Source organism: Scyliorhinus torazame, chromosome 12, assembly GCF_047496885.1.
Source record: "Scyliorhinus torazame isolate Kashiwa2021f chromosome 12, sScyTor2.1, whole genome shotgun sequence".
NCBI classification, from domain to species: Eukaryota; Metazoa; Chordata; class Chondrichthyes; order Carcharhiniformes; family Scyliorhinidae; genus Scyliorhinus; species Scyliorhinus torazame.
The window spans coordinates 150,097,505-150,119,877 of NC_092718.1; the positions used below are offsets into that span (position 1 = coordinate 150,097,505).

The window sequence follows — 22,373 nt, forward strand, 5'->3', positions numbered from 1 at the left end:
TCGAGGAAGTTACAACAGCTACAAGGGTCAGTAAGCTGCTTGAAAATTTTAGGCTACAGGTCAAAGCAAACCAGGACAAATTAAAGTCAACCAAATTTTCATTGAAATTCTCAATGTGTGGGTCTACAAAGGAGGGGGGATTGAGAAGAGCAAGTTGTTGTGATCTGGAATGTACTATTTGAGGGATTTTCAAAAAGGAAATTGGAAAAATACTTTAAAATGAATAACTTGCAGGACTTTGGGAAAGAGGAAAGTGTGTTTTGTGGGGGCCACGAAGAATCCAGCACGAGTTATAATAATCTTTCTAAGTGTCACAAGTAAGCTTACATTAACACTGCAATGAAGTTACTGTAAAAATCCCCTACTCGCCACACTACAGAGCCTGTTTGGGTACACTGAAGGAGAATTCAGAATATCCAAGTCACCTAACAAGCACGTCTTTCGGACTTGTGGAGGAAACCCACGCAGACACAGGGAGAACGTGCAGACTATGCACAGGCAGTGACCCAAGCCAATCGAATCTGGGACACTGGCGCTGTGAAGCAACAGTGCTAACCACTGTACTACCGTGCCGCCCTGAAGAGTTTGTAGAATCGAAAATAAATAACTGTATTTGCAATTACATACATGCAACGCAGTACTCCACACCACTGCTCTCTCCTCTAGCTGGTTCCACACTGGCCAGCTCTATTTGAATGCAGGTGACTCTGCTAATGATTTCTCCGCCCTCCTCATTGGGGGAGCTCATACTCACTAAGGACTGTGGGATTGCCATTAGTCCCCAGCCAATAATAATCTGGCAGGTTATAACAGTGCGGCTAATTGGAAAGTTTTTGCAAGGAACTGAACAGGCACATTGCGCTGAATGGTCTCTTGTGCTTTATTATTCTATGACTTAAGAAATATTTTCAGATCCACAGGGATCCCCAAAAAATGAGAAAATCCTGAAAATGGCTATTTTATTTTATTTTTAATCCTGCTCCTCTTCAATGTTTAATCCAAAGCAGGTTCATTTTGCTGCTACCGCATTGTTTGCCAACTGCCCTCCGCAAGTGCCCACATACCTTAATTTTAAAATCTGTCCGCAGGGCCTTCTCTTTCCTTAGCTTTGCCGCCTGATCTTTCTTGGCTTGGAGACGCTTCCTGCGTTCAGCAAAGAGGGCAGAGATGTTCTTGTCCAACGCCATCATCGCCTCATCATCCGCCTCTTCCTCATCGCTGCTCTCCCCTTCCTTGGACTGCGGAGGAACACAGAGACATGCACAATAACCAAAACTGTAGCTTCAATTTCAAAAGCTTCCTCTGGGTCAGATTCAGCAATTAGGACCACAACAATTTTGATCCAGCTCACGATGAAACCAGCCGCATTGCTATCAGATGTATTGTGCAAGCACTCAGCTGAAAGTAGAAAAGACACCGGTATCGGCCATTATATACAGCTCCAGTGTTAGCTTAACTCAATGGAAACACTCACCCCTCTGTGTCACACGGTCATGAGCTCAAAACCTCGTTCTAGGGTTGGAGCACATAACCCAAGCTGACAATTCGCAGTTGCAATGTTGGAGGTGCTGTCTTTCAGATGTAACATTAACTGAGGCTTCATTGGCGTCAAAAATGGTAGTAAAAGATTCCCTGGCACTATTTGTAGAGCAGGACAGCTTTCCAAGGTGAGCTGACAAGTATTTATTTCTCAATCAAGATCACATTGCTATTTGCGATACCCTGCTTCGCACCATTTGTTGCAGCAAAATAATAGTGACTACATTTCAATATGACATTGGCTGGAAAGCACTTTGGGGCACTCTGAAGAATTGAAAGGCGCTATATAAATGCAAGTCCTTTCCTTTCTCTAAATATTTCCATGTACTGTTTAATGGGGAAAGGTGTGGATTTGTACAGTTTTGAGCAGATTTGTGTTTTTAATTTCCATTACTAAAACATGAAGCACTTGCTTTCTAAGAGGTCAGAATGGTTCTCACTGTACCTATATAGAAATATACCGAAAACCTGATCTGTGATTCACCCTCTCGCCAAGATTAAAACTTACTATTGCATGTCCTGTCTGCAGAACTTTCATGAGTTCTATGCGGAAGTCATCATCTACAGCCTCCTCCTCTCCAACTTCCTCCTCACTACCAATTTCATCGTCATCGTCTTCATCGTCATCGTCCTCTTCGTCATCAGCATCATCCCCCCCCTCCTCCTCTGATTCATCACTGTCACTCTCCCCCTCCATCTAGGAAAGTAATAGATACACGGTGAGTCCTCACGGACATCAGGATTAAACATGGACATTAGGCACACACACATGGGGTCAGAATCTGTTCAAAAAAGACCGCAAGATGCATAGAGTCAGTATTTGTCCTCGCTTTAATAATGCAATAATACATTTTGCAAAATATGCCACCTCTCCCAGGAGGCTATATGGCACCTAGTGGATAGGGGATTTCATATCCTCCTACAAAGGGCATCACAACTAAACAAACAGGAGAAATAGACGACAAGCTCTTTTCCTGTCCCTTGTTTTTCTATGTAAATTACAAGCTCCAACCGATGGCCTTGTGTAAATGAGCTGCAGAGTGCTATGTCCCACCTAAGCTATTGAAGTCAGCTCCAGTTCTGCACTGGATAACCTGGGCTGAAAAATAAGAGTGTTGCAGTTTAAGCGACAATGGTGGTGCAGGGAGAGCAGGTGGGATACAATTTCAGCCAAGGTTCCCAATGACAGAAATGATTTGCTGTGAATGCCAGCATAGGACAGGTTTGGGCTTAGGTGCACTGCTCCCTACAGGCGAACAGTTTGCTGACATAGGAATACTTGGGTGAAGTATCCGAAAGTCACAACCACGATGGATCCGAGGCACCTGCACAGTGAGAAGACACCAAAAATAATAATTTGAACAGCTCACAGCGGTAGGCCCGACAGCATTAAAACTGGGAATCCGAATAAGCAAGGTTTAAGAGCTGGTGAGTTGTTCCGTTTCTGCTCAAGTCATTGAAGGTGGATCTCGTAGGCAGTAATGTGCCACTCTGGTCACAGCCACTGCCTGAGGAAGACCTATACATCACCAAGAAACATTAGAGCTCACTAGTGTGCATTCACTGGCTGCCCATCTGCAGCAGATGATTCTCAGCAAGGAACGGTGAGCAGCAGTGAAAGGGGTCAACGTGGCACTGAGATTAAAATCTAATCTTAAAAAAAAAGAGTCCAAATTTTTGTTTTAAAAATGCAGCGCAGATCACCATTTTTAAAACCCGAGCAATACCACAAGCAAAGTTTAAGATGAAGGGTTAACCTCGTCTCCAGGTGGCCGTTTGACCACGTTCATTCCATTCAGCTCTTCAGTCACTACCACTGCACTTTCTTCACCGCCTTCAGATTCTGGTTTGAAGACCTATTCAAGAGAAGACAACTTTAGAGCCATTTCAGAGATTTAAGGGAGTGAGGCTTTAGCCTCACAAATCTCATTAAGAACAAGGGCATACCAACAGCGCTCAATCCCACACACAATCACCCCATGCTGGAAAGTGACAGCTTATTCACTTTTTTATCTTTATTAAATTTAGAGTACCCAATTCATTTTTTCCAATTAAGGGGCAATGTAGCGTGGCCAATCCACCTAACCTGCACATCTTTGGGTCGTGGGGGCGAAACCCACGCAGACACGGGGAGAATGTGCCAGGATCAAACCTGGGACCTCGGCGCCGTGAGGCAGCAGTGCTAACCACTGTGCCACCGTGCTGCCTTTGACAGTTTATTTACAAAGATGTTTCTATTAACTTAGGCTGGGGAATGTCACCAGCGGAATAAGTGCTATGACCAGGTGAGAAAGGGTGAGCTGGCTCCTCTCTATTAACAACAAAGTTTTTAAATTTCTTTTTCACGAGGATATCTTTTCCAAATCAGAATTTATTTAACTATTTAAGCTGTGAGCAATTAGGAGCCCATCAAACCAGGTTTTAGTCATAGAATTATACAACACAGAAAAGGCCCGTCTGGAGCAATCAAAAACAACCACCTAACCATTCTAATTCCATTTTTCAGCAGTTGCCTTTGGGGCCACAAGAGCGCATCTAAATACTTCTTAAATGTTATGAGGGTCTCTGCCTCCACCACCATTTCAGGTTGAGAGTTCCAAACTCCCACCATCCTCTGGGTAAAAATGTTTCCCCTCACATCCCCTCTAAACCTTCTGCCCCTTACCGTAAATCTGTACCCCCTGGTCATTGACCCCTCCACAAAGGGGAAATGTTTCTTCCTGTCTACTCTATCTATGCTCCTCATAATTTTATACATCTCAATCATGTCCCCCCTCAGTCTCCTCTGCTCCAAGGAAAACAATCCAAATCTATCCAATCTCTCTTCATAGCTAACACTCTCTAGTCCAGGCAACATCTTGGTAAATCCCCTCTGCACCCTTTCCAGTGCCATCACATCCCTCCTATAATGTGATTCCAGAACTGCACACAATACTCTAGCTGTGGTCTAACCAACGTTTTATACAGTTCAAGCATCACCTCCCTTTTCTTAAACTCTATGCCTTGGCTAATAAATTTGAGTCACTAACCCCCCCAAAAAAGCAATGAAAACGCAACGTCAAGCACTTGGCCCTCATGCAGTCATTCGGGGACACACCCACATCCATGCACACAGGTATCAGCAGTTAGGGGAGTTACAGACCAATAAAAGAATATACAGTTAAGTATCTTGTCCTTGAGGTATAGGTGAAATATAGAAGACGTTACAATTATTATCAGATCTCGACTTGCTGCTAGATATCTGATAGTTGGCTTCTCGAACTGGGCGACACACTTACTCCAAAAGAGAGAGGGAGACAGTAGCCTTCAGCCAGTCTCCTCTGCTGAAGACCTTCTTGACATTACCTGTGTCGCTTCAATCTCTCTCAAATAACTGGGCAGGCTTGTTTCGAAATATTACAAATTGGGACACCTGTCTCACAAACAGCCTGGCATAGTCATACTCACAGAATCTTACCTTACAGATAACAGATAGACACACTATCACTATCCCTGGGTATGTGTTGTCCTACTGGCAGAACGGATCAGGCAGAGGTGGCGGCACAGTCGGGAGGGGGTTGCCCTAGGAGTCCTCAACAATCGGTTCCAGGCCCCATGAAGTCTCATGGCTTCACATCAAATATGGATAAGGAAACCTGCTGCTGATTACCACATACCATCCACCATCAACTAATGAATCAGTACTCCTCCATGTTGAGCATCATTTAGAGGAAGCACTGAGGGTAGCAAGGCCACAGAATGTACTCTGGATAGGGGTCTTCAATGTCCATCATCAAGAGTGGCTCGGTAGCACCAATACTGACCGAGCCGTAAAGGGCATAACTATTAGACTGGGACTAAATGGGAGATTCAGAACAGATCTAGCAACTCAAGACTGGGCATCTATGAGACTATGTGGGCCATCACAGCAGCAGAATTGTACTCAGCCACAATCTGCAACTTCATGGTCCAGCATCCCCCCCACTCTACCATTACCACCAAGCCAGGGAGGAGATCAACCCTGGTTCAATGAAGAGTGCAGGAGAGCATGGCAGGAACAACATCAGGCATACCGAAAAATGAGTCAACCTAGTGAAACTACAGCACAGGACTACTTGCATGTCAAACATAAGCAGCAAGTGATAGACAGAACTAAGCGATTCCACAACCAATGGGTCAGATCGAAGCCCTGCAGTCCTGTCACATCCAGTTGTGAATGGTGATGGACAATTAAACAATTCACTGGAGGAAGCTGCTCCACAAATGTCCCCATCTTCAATTATAGAGAAGCCCAGCAAAGGCTATGGTCCCTGACAATATTCCAGTTACAGTACTGAAGACTTGTGCTCCAAAACTTGCTGCGCCCCTAGCTAAGCTGTTCCAATACAGCCGCAACATTGGCATCTACCCGGCAACGTGGAAAATTGTGCAGGTAAGTCCAACCTGGCAAATTCCGACCTATCAGTCTACTCCCAATCATCAGTAAAGTGATGAAAGGGGTCATCAACAGTGCTATTAAGCAGCACTTACTTAGTAATAACCTGCTCATTGACGCTTAGTTTGGGTTCCACCAGGGTCACTCAGCTCCTGACCTCATTCCAGCCTTGGTTCAAACATGGACAAAAGAGCTGAATGCCAAAGATGAGGTGAGAGTGATTGCCCTTGACAGCAAGGCAGCATTTGATCGAGTACGGCATCAAGAGGCCCTAGCTAAACTGGAGTCAACGGTGTTGTGTTGGGAGCTCTGGATCCATGGAACACATACAGGTCACCAACACTTGAAATAGTGCAACATTATTTTATTGAATCATTAACTGTTTAACATACTCTCACTGTGGGTTAACACGATACTAGCTTTAACTAAAGACCTTTGCCTTGTCCTAACCAGTTGATGCACTCAGCACATGGTGAATGTCTGTGCTGCAGGCTGTGAGCTCTGTCCTCCTAGCTAGCTGCAGCTCGAATGAGCGGGAACTCTGATGCCCCCTGTCTTTATAGTGAGTGTGCTCTAACTGGTGATTGGCTGCAGTGTTGTGTGTGTTGATTGGTCGCCCTGTCTGTCCATCAGTGCGTGTCTGCACCATGATATACTGGTGTATATTATGACAAATGGAATCGGGGAAAATTCTCCGCTGGTTGGAGTCATTCCCAGCACAAAGGAAGATGGTTGAGCTGGTTGGAAGTCAGTCATCTCAGCCCCTGACATCACTGCAGGAGTTCCTCAGGGTAGTGTCTAGGCTCAACCATCTTCAGCTGCTACATCAATGACCTTCCTTCCACCATAAGTTGGCAAGTAACATTTGTGCCACACAAGTGCCAGGCAATGACCATCTTCAATGGGAGAGAATCAAACCATCGTCCCATGATATTCAATGCCATTACCATGATTGAATCCCCCACTATCAACATCTCGGGGGCAGGGGGGTTTACCATTGACCACAAACTGAACAGGACTAGCTATACAACTACTGTGGCTACAAGAGCTGGTCAGAGGCGCGAAATCCTCTGGCGAGTAACTCACCTCCTGACTCCCAAAAGCCTATCTACAAGGCACAAGTCAGGAGTGTGATAGAATGCTCCCCACTTACCCGGATGAGTGCAGTTCCACAGACAAGTTGCTCGACACCATCCAGGACAAAGCAGCCCGCTTGATTGGCACCCCTTCCAGAAGCATTCGCTCCTCCACCACCGATGCACAGAAGCAGTCGTGTGTACCATCTACAAGATGCACTGCAAGAACCCACCAAGGTTCCTTAGCAGCACTTTCCAAACCTACGACCATCTAGAAAGACATGGGCAGCAGATACATGGGAAAACTACCACCTAGACGCTCACCTCCAAGTTACTCACAACCTGACTTGAAAATATATCGCCGTTTCTTCACTGTTGCTGGGTCAAAATCCTGGAACTCCCTCCTTAATATGAGAGTAGGTATACCTTCACCACATGGACTGCAGCAATTCAAGAAGGCAGCTCACCACCACCTTCCCAAGGGCAATTAGAGATGGGCAACAATTGCTGGCCTAGCCAGCGAAGCCACATCCCGTAAAAAATTAATAAAAATAAAACAACCCATTATGTTAAAGACTTCACTCATTGTGCATTTCCAACAGGTTTTGGGTGGGTCTCTGTGGCAGGCATTGTTTCAATATCCAGTACTTCCTGGTTTTAATGTCTCTTCCTTAGACAGTTATGAGTATCAATGGGTGGCTGGATTAAATGACATGTTTACCTCTTCACACACCCGGGGGTAATTTGTTTGATTCTCACATTTATCTTGGAATGTGGCCTTGCGTTTTGAAGCAGTTTGCTCCGTCTCAGTTCAAACTGCAAAATTTCCAGTCAATTGAAAGTTGAAAAATCACATTTGCAAAAATAAAGGGGCATAGCCCCTTGATATAAGAAATTGCTGGATCAGGGCAAAGGTTTGCACATAGGAAACACAGGGGGATTTTTGAACAGTGGGTGCTAATGATCTGAAACCTGGTGCCTATGAGGATGGTGGAAGTGGAGACGATCAATGATTTCAAAAGGATAGGCACTTGAAAGAAATAAACGTGCGGAGCTACGGGGATACAGCAAGAGAATCAATCGGACTGGAAAGCCTTCCAAGGAGCTGGCATGGACTCGATGGGCTGAATGTTCTCCATCTGTGCTGTCACGACTATATGATTCCGGCCACTCACTGCATCACCCCATTTATCCAGTGTTTCATTCACAGCACCCTGACTATGGACTGGCATTTTGTTTTTAATGGATCTGTAGCTGGTGAAAGATCTACCCTGGTTTGGAGGGTGAATGTCATCAAAACAATGGGCTCAGAATGAAGCAAGTACCACCTCACGCTGCAAAAGAAAACATGTCCAGGCCTCCACCAAGTGAACAACACATCAGTCCCAGGACCCCGACAGAGTGACATATCTCCCAGCTGAAAATGCCCTTACCACCCGGCATCCTCTGGATAGGGTTATCAGGGAATGAACCAACGTTATATGCAACCACTGAATAGAAAATCGCTTATTGTCACAAATAGGCTTCAAATGAAGTTACTGTGAAAAGCCCCTAGTCGCCACATTCCGGCACCTGTTCGGAGAGGCTGGCACTGCTCAAAGGATATCACAGTCAATAACTGAAGTGGATGGTCGATTAATCTGCCTTTGGTGGAGTGAGTTGAGAGAATCTTTTTCCCTCAAGATCTCCCAGCTCTTGGAATAAGCTGTAGAGTTTACAACATGGCCGAGGGTTTTACATCCTATCCAAAGACAGAGAAAATGCTGGTAAATCTCAGCAGGTCTGGCAGCATCTGTAGGGAGAGAAAAGAGCTAACGTTTTGAGTCCAATGACTTTGTCAAAGCTAACAGGCAGCGAAAGTGGGAAATATTTATACTGCGGAGTGAGAATGAAAGATGAGTCATAGCCACAGAAACCCAGAGAAACCGGGTGCTAATGGCCACAGAAACCAAGGGAAAAGAGTGCCAATGGCAGTCCCCAGAGAGAACAAAAGATGTGAAAGGCCAAACAGCAGAGAAACTATCAGAGGGTGAACTATGATAGCTGAAGAGGTGGGGTAGGGGAAGGAGGAAGCAAAGAGGAGAAAGGGTAAGGAAAGGTTGATAAGATCGGGGAGCGAGATTTAATATATATTAAGACAGACAAGAAAGAAAGAAATGGTAAAAGACAGTTAAAATGAAATGGGATGAAAATAAATGGGTCAAGGTGGGGTAGAGCTAATCATCTGAAATTGTTGAATTCGATGTTGAGACCGGAAGGCTGTAGCGTTCCTAACCGGAAGATGAGATGTTGTTTCTCCAGTTTGCGTTGAGCTTCACTGGAACATCGCAGCAGGCCAAAGATAGACATGTGGGTATGGGAGCAGGGTCTTTTGTTAAAATGGCAAGCAACGGGAAGGTCAGGGTCCTGAATGCGCACAGACCGAAGATACTCAGCAAAGCGATCACCCAGTTTGCATTTGGTCTCTCCAATATAGAGACGACCACATTGGGAGCAGTGAATTGCTGTCTGTTAGCTATGACAAAGAGTCATTGGACTTTAAACATTAGCTCTTTTCTCTCCCTACAAAATGCTGCCAGACCCGCTGAGATTTTCCAGCTTTTTCTCTTTCGTTTCAGATTCTAGCATCCACAGCAATTTGCTTCTATCCAAAGACAGCACCTCTGACAGAGTAGCACTCCCTCAGTATTGCACTGGATTGTTAAAACAGGATTAGGTCACGTTTTTGAAGTGGGGCCATCTCCTGACTCCAGAGGGGATAAAGCTACCTACAAAATAAACTAGATTAAGAAAAAGAGTAGAGGGAGGGAAGGAAACCAAGGAACTATAACAATTGTAAATGTGTAAACACTGGCTCTGTCACACAGTGCTGCGTGGTAGCACAGTGGTTAGCACTGTTGCTTCATAGCACCGGGGACGATTCCCAGCTTTGGTCACTGTGTAGAGTCTGCACGTTCTCCCCGTGTCTGCATGGGTTCCTCCGGGTGCTCCGGTTTTCTCTCAAACGTTAGGTGAATTGAACATTCTGAATTCCCTCTCAGTGTACCCGAACAGGAGCTGGAGTGCGGCGACTAGGGGATTTTCACAGTACTTCATTGCAATATGTCTACTTGTGACACTAACAAAGATTATCATTACTTACATCTAGGATGAGCTGCAGTGCTGCCTTGGTCATGTGTGGGCAGATCCGCACAAAAACACTTTTTGAGACTTGCCGCATCAAACGACTCGGTTGGGAGAGAAAGGACAACAAGATTTCAACCACCACTTCCACCCACTCTGGTTCCTCCTCATCTGAAAGGAGAAGAGCAGCTTAACATTAGACACCTTGGGCGAAATTCTCCCCCAACGGCGGGATGTCCGCCGACTGGCGCCAATCAGACGGGCATCGCGCCGGCCCAAAGGTGCGGAAGGCTCCGCATCTTTGGCGGCCTAGCCCCAACATTGAGGGGCTAGGCCGACGCCGGAGGGATTTCCGCCCCGCCAGCTGGCGGAAATGGCGTTTGTTTCCCCGCCAGCTGGCGCGGAAATGCGGCGCATGCGCGGGAGCGTCAGCAGCCGCTGTCAGTTTCCCAGCGCATGCGCGGGAGCGTCAGCGGCCGCCGACAGTTTCCCGCGCATGCGCAGTGGGGAGAGTCTCTTCCGCCTCCGCCATGGTGGAGGCCGTAGCAGAGGCGGAAGGGAAAGAGTGCCCCCACGGCACAGGCCCGCCCGCGGATCGGTGGGCCCCGATCGCGGGCCAGGCCACCGTGGGGGCACCCCCCGGGGTCAGATCACCCCGCGCCCCCCCCAGGACCCCGGAGCCCGCCCACGCCGCCTGGTCCCGCCGGTAAATACCAGGTTTGATTTACGTCGGCGGGACAGGCAATTCCTGGGCGGGTCTTCGGCCCATCCGGGCCGGAGAATCCAGCGGGGGGTCCCGCCAACCGGCGCGGCCGGATTCCCGCCCCCGCCCAATCTCCGGGAGCGGAGACTTCGACAGGGGCGGGGGCGGGATTCACGGCGGCCAACGGCCATTCTCCGACCCGGCGGGGGGTCGGAGAATGACGCCCCTTGTTCTTATTTTATGCAGAAACCAATATGCCGCTATCGCTCACAACTGTTACAAGAGGTATTTGAAACTTAACAGAATTTTACAGCGCCATGGAGAGCAAACCTGTTCTTAAAAAATGTACAACACCACCACACAGCGGATCTGGGACTGTCCCTAAAGACGCCTAGCAACTTTTCTGCGCTTCGTCCAGTTGGTAGTCTAGTTATCCTGATTGGCCAGGCTGCTAGAACGTTCCAAAATTCGGCCTTCTCCTAAATCAAAGCACCACTAATTGGACCCTCCAAATCTCAGGAAATGAACAGTGACAAGATTAGGGAAGGAAGGAGGCCTGAAATAATTGGATACGGTATTTAGTTTGGCATTAGTTCCGGGCTACCACACCTTAGCAAGGATCTACTGGCCTTAGTGCAGGCAGGTTCACCAGAATTATAACGGAGCTAAAAGGGTTCAATTATGAGGAACGGTTGCATAAATTAGACATGCACCATGAATCTGAGTGATCTAATTGGGGTTTATTTTTTAAGGTAATTGAAGGTTTTGATTGGAGAGATGGAACTAATTTCCTTTGATGGGGGGGGGGGGGGGGGGGGGGGGGGAGTCCAGAAGAAGGGAGCATGATCTTCAAATTAAAGCTAGGCCACTCAAAAGTGGTGACAGAAAGCATTTCTTCACACAAAGCATCGTGGAAAACAGAAACGCTCTTCCCCAAAAGCTGTTACGGTAGCTGTCAATTGAAAATTTCAAAAAAAAGATTGCTGGGCTGCTCTTGGGGGCGATGTATTATGCAATGTAGAACCAAGGTAGGCGGAGTCCTGATTTAACTGAATGGAGATACAGCATCAAGGCACTGAATACTTATGTTCCTAAGATTTGTCTTGTATGTTTGTAATCGAGGAAGGGAGTACTTTAAACAGATAATGGCTCCAGGTTAAGATTTTGGGTTCAACTTCCTACACAGAGCTCGATACAAAGATAAAGAATGGAATATGGTGCAGTTGTTACACAAGAGCAGAGCTGCATTTAAAACTAGCTCTGTCACAGTGATTACGATCATGTCGAAAAAAAAAAAAAAAATCGCCTCAGCAATAAAAACCATTGAACAGCAATTGGCTTTAGTTACATAGTCATAGTCATGAGGTCGATTCTTAACTGCCCCCACTGAAATGGCCTAGCAAACCACTCAGTTCAAGGGCAATTAGGGATGGGCAACAAATGCTGGCCCAGCCAGCAAACATCCACATCCCAAAAATAATTTTTAAAAAACGATTTTACAACAGAGTTGTACACAGCACCAATTCACTTGCTCAGTAAAATCCAATAGGATCCTCAAAGCACTGTGGTATCTGGTGATGGTTAATAGGCACTAATGAACCAAGGAATGCTGCTCTGTCCTGGAATTACATAGAACCTACAGCACTGAAAAAGGTCATTCAGCCCAATTGTCAGTGCTTCTTACCCAACACGTGCCTCTTCCTCACCCAGCCCAATATATTTTGATTCCCTGCTCCTTCAATTCTGCCTCGAGGCTCCTACTAAAAACATCAATGCCTGTCCATGTGGTAGCGAGTTCCACATTCGCGCCATTTTTGTGTAAAAAAATTGCAAGTGCAGACGGATTGTGCTCGCTTCTGCTGGGTTTCATGCCACTCCTGCAGTTGGGCCCCCCCCCACACACACACACACATAACCAGACAGTTTTGGAGGGTTATGATAATAAAACACATACAACGACTCACGTTGAGGGGAGACGTACTGACCTGTTACAGGCTTCGAGCGCTTCTTCCTTTTCTTCAGCAGTGATTTTTGCAGACACTCGTGGAGGTCACTCAGCAGCACCATAGAATCATCGCCGTTCTAAATGCAGAGAAAAAACAGAAGCGATAAAGGCAGCTGGAGACAGCAGGGCCCTGCAGCAGCTTGGCAAGATGCCACCTTAACTCACAACTCTCAAGATTTGTATAGTTTTCTTATTTCTTGCCCTTCATGCAGGGATTGTTAAAGCGGCTTACACGTCATTAAATTCACCAGATGAAGTGTTTAATAAGAGGATTAATGAGTAACGGCATTGCAACAAGAAAGTAGCAATTAGAAAATAGTTGCTCGGTCATGATCTAAATAGATCAGTGCTCACATTCACTAGTAACCCCAACCCCACTAGTACCCACCCACCACTCAATCAGGAATTGATCCTATTCTCCGTTGAACACTTTAACTGCTGCATGTAATCACTGCAGAAAAAAGTGGCCAGCTGTGAATAGGGACAAGTCACAAGGTTCAGCCTACACAACCTGGTAGGGAGTGGAGAAGGGAAAACTAAATGAAGACATAATGCTTCACACTGCCAAGAAAATAAAGGAATCAGACAATATCCACATTAGGGCGAAAATTTACCAGTCATGGGGCGCGATTCTCCACTCCCGCGCCGAAGTGAACGCCGTCGAGGTTCACGACGGCACGGAACGGCCCCGGTCCCGACCGATTCAGGCCCTGACAATGGGCCAGGATCGGGGCCGCGTCATCTACACGCGCCAGGCCTTGTCGCCCGCGTAAAAGCGACGCCGCATAGATGGCGCGGCCGGCGCCGCATAACGGGCGTCATGCGTGGTTGCCGCCCTCTCTAAGTCCGCCCCGCAAGAAGATGGGGGACGGATCTTGCGGGGCTGCGGAAGGAAGGAGGTCCTCCTTCAGAGAGGACGGCCCGGCGATCGGTGGGCACCGATCGCGGGCCACCCCACATTTCAGGCAAAGCCCGCAGGATCCCCCCTCGCCCCCCCCGCAGGCCGCCCCCCCCCCAGCGTTCACGCATTGCTCGCGACTGCAGAGACCAGGTGTGGACGGCGCCGGGGGGAACCCGCCGTTTTGGACTGGCCGCTCGGCCCATCCGGGCCTGAGAATAGCGGGGGTGCCGGAGAATCGCCATTTCCGGTGTCTCCAGCCTGCAGCCCGCGAAGCTCGACCAGGCCGTTCCCGCCACTTGGGAGAATCGCGGGAGAGCGTCGGACCGGCGTCCCCGGAAATATTGGCGGCCCAGGCGATTCTCCCAACTGGCGTGGGAGTGGAGAATCGTGCCCATGGTTCCTGGAATGTTGCTGGCAATTCAGGAATCTCACATTTTCCGGAAGAACACAATTGAGTTACCTGGTTCCGAGGTGGAAGTTGTGGCACGCAGCAGGCATGGATACATTATCAGGCCTTTCCATACACTGGAACAATAATGTACAGTCTACACAGACCGATCCCAGCCATTTATTCATTATATGCATGGTTTCACACAACTGCTGGTTGTGTCTGTTTACTAGAAGATTACTATAGCTGTGTTCTGTGTAGTGCAGAAAACTGCACTTGCACCTCTGTCAATCGTTTGCAACCACTCAGGGAAAGGAAGGAGATGCTCTTGGTTCTCAGATTCTTACTTTGCACCAACGGGGTTTGATGATATGTTTCTTGGAAAGAAAACCTGCCGTCCTTACAAGTTCTGGCCTGCAGATGATTCCCGTGGTTAGTTGTCAACTTGCCCTCTCTGTCACTCAGTTGCCTTCTCGGGAAAATTTTGAGAAGGACAATAAATGCCAGCCTTGCCAGCGGTCCTCAGATACAAAGTATTCAATGAAAAATGGCAACTGGTGGGAGGTTCTAGGGAGGAGCAGACAGTCGATGCTTTCAGGAAAGGAGGAAGGAAAACGGCAGGCCGCGCGGTTCACCCCTTTCTGAATACTTCAGACAGGCGATTAACTGAACGGGCCAAAGTGAGACATCCATCCCGTTACACTTTTTTTCAAAAATTAAACTAAAGGCTCTTTCGATAACATATTTGCATTCAAATTGAATAGTTTGACCACCCCACCACAGACACCAGGCCGAGACAAACTGCCTGAAATTTATACGGTATAAAACTAAACGAGGGGACGGTTGAGCCCCAATACACTCGGGAGGGTGGGCTTTAATGTACCTTGAAGAGATGAATGCCTACGAGCAGGAAGAGCAACTGGAAAGCTGAGGTCTCCAACAGCTGAGATTTCTTTGACTTTTTCTGTAGATCTTCGACAGACTTGAGCATTCTGTGGATGAACAAGTGACTCGTGAGTACATACAGCAAGTATTTCCAAATGTCTAGCCATGAATGTAGGTTAACTTAGTACAGTGAATCCAGGAGGAGAAAGAGGCAGACGTTTTGGCCTTTGCTTCCCTGGTAGCCCGGAGACGGATACTGCTGGCTTGGAGGGACTCAAAGCCTCCGAAGTCGGAGGCCTGGCTGACTGACATGGCTAGCTTTCTCAGCCGAGAGAAGATTAAGTTCGCCTTGAGAGGGTCACTGTTAGGGTTTGCCCGGAGGTGGCAACCATTCATCGACTTCTTCACGGAGAATTATAGGGGGTCAATTAGGCTGGCCTTGGTGGGGTGGGAGTCGGTGATTGCACTAGGTTTTTTGTTCTTTGCACATTGTTTTTATACTGTTGCTGTTTGTAATGCCAAAAATACCTCATTAAAATTGTTTATTAAAAAAAAACTTAGTGCAGTGTATGCAACATACATACATATATATATTTTTTACATAAATATATATAATTACAGCCATGGGGACTGGCGAGGAAGAGAATGGAATTCTGACTCCACTGCCTCAGATCACTGCTATTGTCTTTTCTCCCCATGTTCCAGAGTACTTTTCATATCACAGCTATCGATTGTGCCAGTGATTGAACACCGAACCCTATATCGGCCCATTGGCTTCATCACTTGCTCCTCAACTTTCAAAAGGTAGAAGAGCATATTATCAGATTGAGACTCAGGTTTTCATTCACAAATAGAATAAACAGGAAAAGAAAACAGGAATAATATTAGATTTTAAAAGTGCTCAACCATCAAGTAGATGGTCTACTTGCTGTGCTAATTAATTTATTTATGTAATTTTCACACAAACTAGTAACTTCTGTGGACAATTACTTTCTGAAGGCTTCAGATAAACTCCAGACCAAGTCAAGTCCGGTGACACAGTGGTTAGTACTGGTACCTCACAGCGCCAAGGACCTGGGTTTGATTCCGGCCATGGGTGATTGTATGTGTGGAGTTGCACAGTCTCCCGTGTCTGCATGGGTTTCCTCCGGGTACTCCGGTGTGGGAGTTTCCTCCCACAGTCCAAAGATGTGCAAGTTAGGCCATGCTCAATGCACGGGGTTATGGGGATAGGGCAGGTGAGTGGGCCTAGATAGAGTGCTCTTTCGGAGGGTCAGTGCAAACTCGATGGGCTGACTGGCCTACTTCTGCACTGTAGAAATTCTATGGATTCAGATCTTACTTCTGATAATTGAAAAAATTCACTCTGGCCACCAATTTTCAACACATTGGTAAAGGCCAGCTTCCCAATCCCTCTCTCTACCCCAATGATTTTATTTATTATACTTGTTTCGGCTTGGCTAAGATTGGGAATGCAGCACATGAAGAACCGTCACTAATAAATGTTATTAATCTGGTAACAAACTGCAGAGGACCATGCAGATATTGACTATCTTCTGTGATGGAGGGAAACATTAAATAGAAAAGGACTTGCATTAATATAGCACCATTACTTTCACAGCTTCAGGGCTTCCCTAAGCGCTTTACAGACGATTAAATAGTTTTCCTTAAGTGTAGTCACCACTGCAATGTAGGCAATGTCGCAGCCAATTTTTCACACAGTAAGTTCTGACAAACAGCAAAGAATTAAACGACCATATCATCTGTTTTAACTGTGCAAGGAGAACGCAATCTGAATAAATGAATAATCCAGGCTGGCTTAGTGGCAAAGTTTTATTGCATTAAAGGAAACGTATCCAGTGCGGACACTCAAGACAGTGTTCAGGATTAATTGCACTAAAGGCACACGGAGGGGCCCGGATAAATGGCTCCCCACAGTTCAACTTAATTAAATTTGGGTTACATACCGGTCCCAGGCTTCTCTCTGTCCTTGTGTTAAGGGTTTGACAACTCTCACAGATTGCTTTGCTGACAGCAGGGCATTGGCGTAACGAACCACACAGAAAATCCACAGGTTTCCATCCACCGTAAATCCCAGTATCCGCTTCTCGCTCCTGCCCGCTGATTCTGTGGAGTCGCCCAGTGGAGGCAGGGAATTCAGATGGTTCAACAGACTGGGGACGTCGAAAACAAATACACATTGATACTAAAGAATATGCCACCACGGATATTAAACAATGTACCACCACTGATCATCAGCAATGGCAGCCGGGGGTGGAAAGCAATCAAACCCTACATTTTAAGATAATTTTAAAGTTGCAGGAAATACAGAAGTGAAATAAGATACGGCTTTTATTTTCTCTTCTGATAAACTTAAAAAGGCAAAGTCCCCAAACCTTACCCAAAGAATGAATTTGCAATTGCGTCCCGCGTGCTTTGGTCCAGGGGAACGGACAATGTGGCCTCAGTCTCTGGGATGTCAGGCGCTTGGTGTTCAGTTTCAAAGAAGGCGTGGAAGAAAATAAACCTGGACCCAGAAAGATTAGAAAGGTATTAATTTTGTTCTGAGCGTTAACACAAATAGAGTGAGACAGAAGGGGGACAAGTGTGTGTGAGAGAGTGAGTGATTACAAACTAGAGTGTGCACACAAGGGAGTGGGAGAGAGAACAAAAATGCAGAAATGTTAAGAGTGGGAGAAAACACAAATGAACAGAAATACTCCACCATCCACTCAGATGCACAGTGGTAGAGTGAACATGCAGCAGCGCTGCTGCAGAGTGCCTACGCCCCAGATATGGAGGGAGGCAGCTCCTGCATGTCTCTGGAGGGATACAGTCACTTCCAGCAATATCAGTACTATCAATGGAGACAACTGTCTACAACTGCTGCCAAGTGAACAAGTCAGCAGTATGGCTTTCCCTCCTACACCAGCAGGATAAAAGCAAATTACTGCGGATGCTGGCATCTGAAACAAAAGCAGAAAATGCTGGACAATCTCAACAGGCCTGACAGCATCTGCGGAGTGAGAACGGCGCTAACATTTCGAGCCTGGATGACTCTTTGTCAAAGCGGCAGAGAACATCCCACATGTTTGACTTCTTGGATTATCATAGATTAATTATCTATGATAATCATAGATTATCCTAGAATTTACAGTGCAGAAGGAGGCCATTCGGCCCATTGAGTCTGCATGGCCCTTTGAAAGAGCACCCCACCCAAGCCCACACCTCCATCATATCCCTGTAACCCAACCTAACCTTTTTGGACACTATGGACAATCCACATAACCTGCACCTCTTTGGACTGTGGGAGGAAACCGGAGGACCCGGAGGAAACCCACAGACACGAGGAGAATGTGCAGACTCCGCACAGTGTCCCATGCCAGGAATCGAACCTGGGACCCTGGAGCTGTGAAGCAACTGTGCTACCGTGCACCCTTAGTTATGTAGTTACCTCTACCTCCTGGCCTTGATGGCTGCTGCCATCCCAGTAAGAGAGGGTCTCACTCCATCAATAGGAAAGCGACTGGGACATGCAGGAGCCCAACAAGGCCATTTCGCCCTCTCCACACCGAACATAGAAGACGGAAAAGCCCCAGGGCGGATGTAAAGATGGACACGACACTTGATTTGCCCCTGTTCTCCACATTTACAGGCACAATGATCCCCCCACATGGAAAGGGCCAGATAAAGACTGGTGTGTTGAAATTAACCCCGAAAACAGAACATCAGGTTCACCCTCAATATTCTCCACTGACCTGGCAATATCCATTACCAAATCCTCCTCTTTCTTCACTTGATTATTGTCTACAATTGAGGACAGCCGTGCAACAATCCACATTCGCAGCCGCATCACCGCATATAGAGGTCTGTGGAACATCAGAGACACAGTTAATACAAGCAGTCTCAGCAAAACTCACCAACATTTTATTACCCACTTGTTCATAGTATCGCCACAGTGCATAAGGAGGCCTTTCGGCCCATCGAGCCTACATCAACTCTCCGAAAGAGCATCTTAACCCAGGCCATCTCTCCCCACCCTATCTCTGTAGACCCACCTAACCTTTGGACACTAAGAGGCAATTTAGCATGGTCAATACACCTAACCTGCACGTCTTTGTACTGTGGGAGGAAACCAGAGCACCCAGAGGAAACCCACACAGGCACTGGGAGAAAGTGTGAACACCACACAGATAGTCACCCAAGACCGGAATTGCACCCAGGTCCTTGGCGCTGTGAGGCAGCTAACCATGGTGCCCGCTGTTGACCCTGCTCATTGGGGTAGCGTGTGTGTGTGTGTGTGTGTGGTGTGGGGGATCTCACCCATGACACACTGAACACGATGAGACAAGAGAAAGTTATTCAACCTGTCCTGCCTGTTGCACTGTCCTTCATTATTCCACCCATGCCCTTTGCTGAATCCCACAACCACCTCATCTGTGTAATATTTATCCTGGCAACCTGTGATGGGAGACCCACCTCCCCGCATTTTACTTCTCCACTTAAATTATGACAAAGATAATCGGTGGGGTGCAAACCAGACAGCCGATTTGCTACGGTCTTCTTTGTGCAACACAGGATTAAATTCACCCCATTTAATCTAAAGATGCAATTCTTCCTGAAATTGTAGTTGGGACTGTTACACTTCACAACCTCGCCCTCTGCTCTTCTTTCCTTGGTACACCCACCCTATCAATCCTCTGCCAAAAAATAGAACGTGGGGGAAAAGATCAGCCAGCATCCACAAAAGGGACGGCAGTTCAATGTTTAGGACTGTGCCCAACTCCGTAACTGTCGAACTAATTTTCTCTTCCCACCCCTCGAGACTGAACTCGAACTCAGATCCACCATCGTTGCATAAAAGGAAGGTGAAGTTCGGGATGCTGCAGCCGGCAAGACTATGGGTCACGTATCAGGAGAGACACCATTATTTCGAGACGGCGGAGGAAGCATGGACCTTTATCAAAGAGGAGAAATTGGATCGGAACTGAGGGACTGATGCTGTAGGAAATGTTATTGTTAATGTTATGGTTGAAGTTAATTGAGAAGTAAATTGGGAAGGGGGGAGACATTGGGAAATGTGGGCGCCGGTGAGGGGGGACAGACGGGACATAGTTGGAGAATGGGGATGGGGAGGGGGAGGGGAAGGGGAGCTGCGCCATAAGAGGCGGGTCAGGTAAAGGGATGTTCCCGCGCCAGAAAGAATATGGCGGGAAGACAGGCGCAAGGCGGATGGGAGTTCCCCACACGGGGGGTCGAGGAGTGAGCAGGAGTAGCCGGGGTCAGCTGACTTACGGAAGTAATATGGGGGGAGCAATCACGCTAGAAAGAGATCTAGCCGGGGGGGGCAACTGGGTTGCTGCTGCGGAAATCCAAAAGGAAATGGCTAAAGAGTGGGTGGACGGGGATGGTATGCGACGCTGGGGGAGCAAGTGGGAGCGCGGAGGCGGGATATGGGACTGGCCTTGAGAAGGTAATGGCTAGTCGACACGGGAGGGGGGCAGGTAGCCCCCTAGTGAGGCTGATCACGTGGAACGTGAGAGGCCTGAAAGGACCGATAAAAAGGGCCCCGAGTGCTCGCGCATTTGAAAGGACTAAGGGCAGACATGGTTATGCTCCAAGAGACGCACCTAAAGGTGGCGGACCAAGTTAGGTTAAGGAAAGGATGGGTGGGACAGGTGTTCCACTCAGGACTAGACGCAAAGAACAGAGGGGTGGCCATTTTGGTGGGGAAACGGGTAGCATTTGAAGCAAAGAACATCGTAGCAGATAGCGGAGGTAGATATGTAATGGTGAGTGGCAGGCTGGAGGGAATGGAGGTCGTGTTGGTTAATGTGTATGCCCCAAACTGGGACGATGCGGGATTTATGAGACGGATGCTGGGGCGTATTCCGGACCTGGAGGTAGGAAACTTGATTTTAGGAGGGGACTTTAATACTGTGCTGGACCCGGGGCTAGATAGATCCAGCTCAAGGACCGGAAGAAGGCCGGCAGCGGCCAAGGTACTTAAGGGGTTTATGGACCAAATGGGGGGAGTGGATCCATGGCGATTTCTTAGACCTAGGGCTAGGGAGTTCTCCTTCTTCTCCCATGTTCATAAAGTGTACTCCCGGATAGATTTTTTTGTTTTGGGAAGGTCGTTGATCTCTAGGGTGGAAGAAGCTGAGTACTCAGCCATAGCGGTTTCGGACCATGCCCCACATTGGGTGGACCTGGAATTAGGAGAGGAAAGGGAGCAGAGAGCACTCTGGCGATTAGATGTGGGATTGATGGTGGATGAGGGAGTGTGTGCAAGAGTGCGGGGGTGTATTGAGAGATACCTGGAGGTCAATGACGACGGAAAGGTCCCTGTGGGAGTGGTATGGGAAGCACTAAAATCGGTGGTCAGAGGAGAGCTGATCTCCATTGGGGCCCACAAAAGGAAAACAGAGGCCAAGGAAAGGGAAAGATTACTGGGGGAGATTTTAAGGGTGGATAGGGAATTTGCAGAGACCCCGGAGGAGGGACTGTACAGGGAGAGGAGACGACTCCAGACGGAGTTTGACCTTCTGACCACCAGTAAGGCGGAGGTACTGTGGAGGAAGGCACAGGGGAGGAGGTATGAATATGGGGAAAAGGCTAGTCGCCTGTTGGCTCATCAATTGCGAAAGAGGACAGCAGCGAGGGAGATAGGAGGAATTAGAGACGAAAAGGGAGACACGGTGCGAAGAGCAGGAAAGATAAATGAGGTGTTCAAGACCTTCTATGAGGGACTGTATAGGTCTCAACCACCAAAGGGAGAGGAGGGGATGCGGCAGTTCCTGGACCAATTGAGGTTCCCGAAAATGGAGGAGCAGGAGGTGGTAGGCCTGGGGGCACCGATTGGGGTGGACGAGGTTATTAAGGGACTGGGAAGCATGCAAGAGGGAAGGCTCCGGGACCAGACGGGTTCCCGGTGGAATATTACAGAAAATATGTGGACTTGTTGGCCCCGTTGATGGTGAGGACGTTCAATGAGGCCAGGGAAGGAGGGACTTTACCCCCGACGATATCGCGAATTTTGAAGAGGGATAAAGATCCATTGCAGTGCGGGTCCTATAGACCTATTTCATTATTGAACGTGGACGCCAAATTGTTGGCAAAGATACTGGCATCGAGGATAGAGGACTGTGTCCCGGGGGTGGTGCACGAAGACCAGACAGGGTTCGTAAACGGGAGACAACTGAATGTTAACGTGCGACGACTATTAGGGGTGATAATGATGCCCCCAGTGGAGGGGGAGGCAGAGATAGTGGCGGCAATGGATGCAGAGAAGGCATTTGATAGGGTGGAGTGGGAGTATTTATGGGAAGTGTTAAGG

The 22,373-nt window shown here is 47.7% G+C and overlaps 1 protein-coding gene across 2 annotated transcripts in view; it reads right to left on the reverse strand.

Moving 5' to 3' along the window:
- mybbp1a (MYB binding protein (P160) 1a) overlaps nt 1-22,373 on the reverse strand; it is a 134,607-nt gene that overhangs the window by 42,852 nt on the left and 69,382 nt on the right. For both annotated transcript variants that reach the window (XM_072469172.1, XM_072469173.1), the window contains 9 exons: nt 18,793-18,903; nt 17,436-17,561; nt 17,002-17,208; nt 15,033-15,141; nt 12,841-12,937; nt 10,172-10,323; nt 3,297-3,395; nt 2,048-2,236; nt 1,065-1,238 (listed from right to left, as the gene is read on the reverse strand). In XM_072469172.1, the coding sequence (XP_072325273.1) occupies nt 1,065-1,238; nt 2,048-2,236; nt 3,297-3,395; nt 10,172-10,323; nt 12,841-12,937; nt 15,033-15,141; nt 17,002-17,208; nt 17,436-17,561; nt 18,793-18,903 (1,264 nt within the window). The remainder of the gene's footprint in view (nt 1-1,064; nt 1,239-2,047; nt 2,237-3,296; nt 3,396-10,171; nt 10,324-12,840; nt 12,938-15,032; nt 15,142-17,001; nt 17,209-17,435; nt 17,562-18,792; nt 18,904-22,373) is intronic.